General features: G+C 42.1%; 1 protein-coding gene across 1 annotated transcript in view; it reads left to right on the top strand.

Moving 5' to 3' along the window:
* Positions 1-545: 545 nt before the first annotated feature.
* The window catches only part of LOC107099395 (lysyl oxidase homolog 2B-like), a 4,138-nt gene continuing 3,530 nt past the window's right edge, over positions 546-1,153 (top strand). Inside the window, exon 1 of the mRNA XM_015397490.1 lies at positions 546-761. Coding sequence (XP_015252976.1) covers positions 546-761 — 216 coding nt within the window. The remainder of the gene's footprint in view (positions 762-1,153) is intronic.

The raw sequence follows: 1,153 nt of genomic DNA, 5'->3' as shown, positions 1-1,153 counted from the left end.
ATGATTGTTTCGACACTATGCCACAAAGCACTTCACCAGCTCTCTGTCCTCAGCTTCTGCTCCATGTTTGATGCTTTCAATGACCGCAGAGTCATCCCTGTATTCGTCTAGATGACAGGACTCTGTCTGGTCCTGGAAGTCAGAGGAGAACAGAGGAAAAAGAAATGGAGAGAGTACCGTCCCCTGTGGTGTTTCCTGTGCTGCTGACTACTCTGTTAATTAGTTGCTTCCAGGTGTAATAAATCTACTTTCCATGGTTGCTGTGATTCTGCATCATAATAAGTATCCAAAAGGGAAAAAATATGAGTAAAAATCCTTCCAGTTTAACGGCATTTAAGACCAGAAGAAAATATCAACTCTGATCCACAAATGGAGAAACTAAAGTAAAAAAGAAAATGTCAGAGTCAAGCAGCACAATCAACTCTGATCGAACATTTGGAAACTGATTGACGCCCCTACCACCAACCCTTAGCTACCTTTCATCTGAGGCCATAGGAATAGGTTCACACAGTCTTACTTTAATTCTTTTCCTCCATTTTTCCAGGATGTTCGCACGCAGGAAGAAGCCAACCTACTGGGATTTCTCTGTGAACTGCACTGGCAGTGAGGCCCACCTGTCCAGCTGTAAACTGGGTCAGCTAATATCCAGAAAGCACAATGAGACGTGTGCTGGAGGGTTGCCTGTGGTGGTGAGCTGTGTTCCTGGTAGAGCCTTCGCCCCTACGTCCATGACAGGATACAGGAAGGCTTTCAGACAAGAGGTAATGACTACGATGCGTCTGTGTAACAGATCCTCAGCTCTTTAGAAAGATCAGAGCATTTTGTGGTTTTGATTAGTTATGTAGATGCGAAATATGTGAGTCTTTGGTTTTAAACTTGAGCTGACTTTCAAACGTCTCAGCATTTAAAGTTGTACGAAAGTCATATTTAAATGTCAAATCATTCTGGCTTAAACATGAATATCAATGTAGTCTTTGTCACACCATACTGTCCCAAAAGTTAGAAAACTTCTATCCTGTCTAAAATCTGTTTTTTTCCGTTATCTTCTGCAGGCCAGTTAGTTCTACGTCAGCCTGAACACCTAAATTCGGCCAATCAAATATCAACGGTCGTCTGTCAATCTATTTTTTTGGGTCATAGCATCTTGATTCAT

The sequence above is a fragment of the Cyprinodon variegatus genome, unplaced genomic scaffold, assembly GCF_000732505.1.
Source record: "Cyprinodon variegatus isolate N-32 unplaced genomic scaffold, C_variegatus-1.0 Scaffold866, whole genome shotgun sequence".
In the NCBI taxonomy this organism is placed as follows: domain Eukaryota; kingdom Metazoa; phylum Chordata; class Actinopteri; order Cyprinodontiformes; family Cyprinodontidae; genus Cyprinodon; species Cyprinodon variegatus.
Note: the sequence above shows the minus strand (reverse complement) of the source record. Positions and strands in the feature narration are given on the sequence as shown.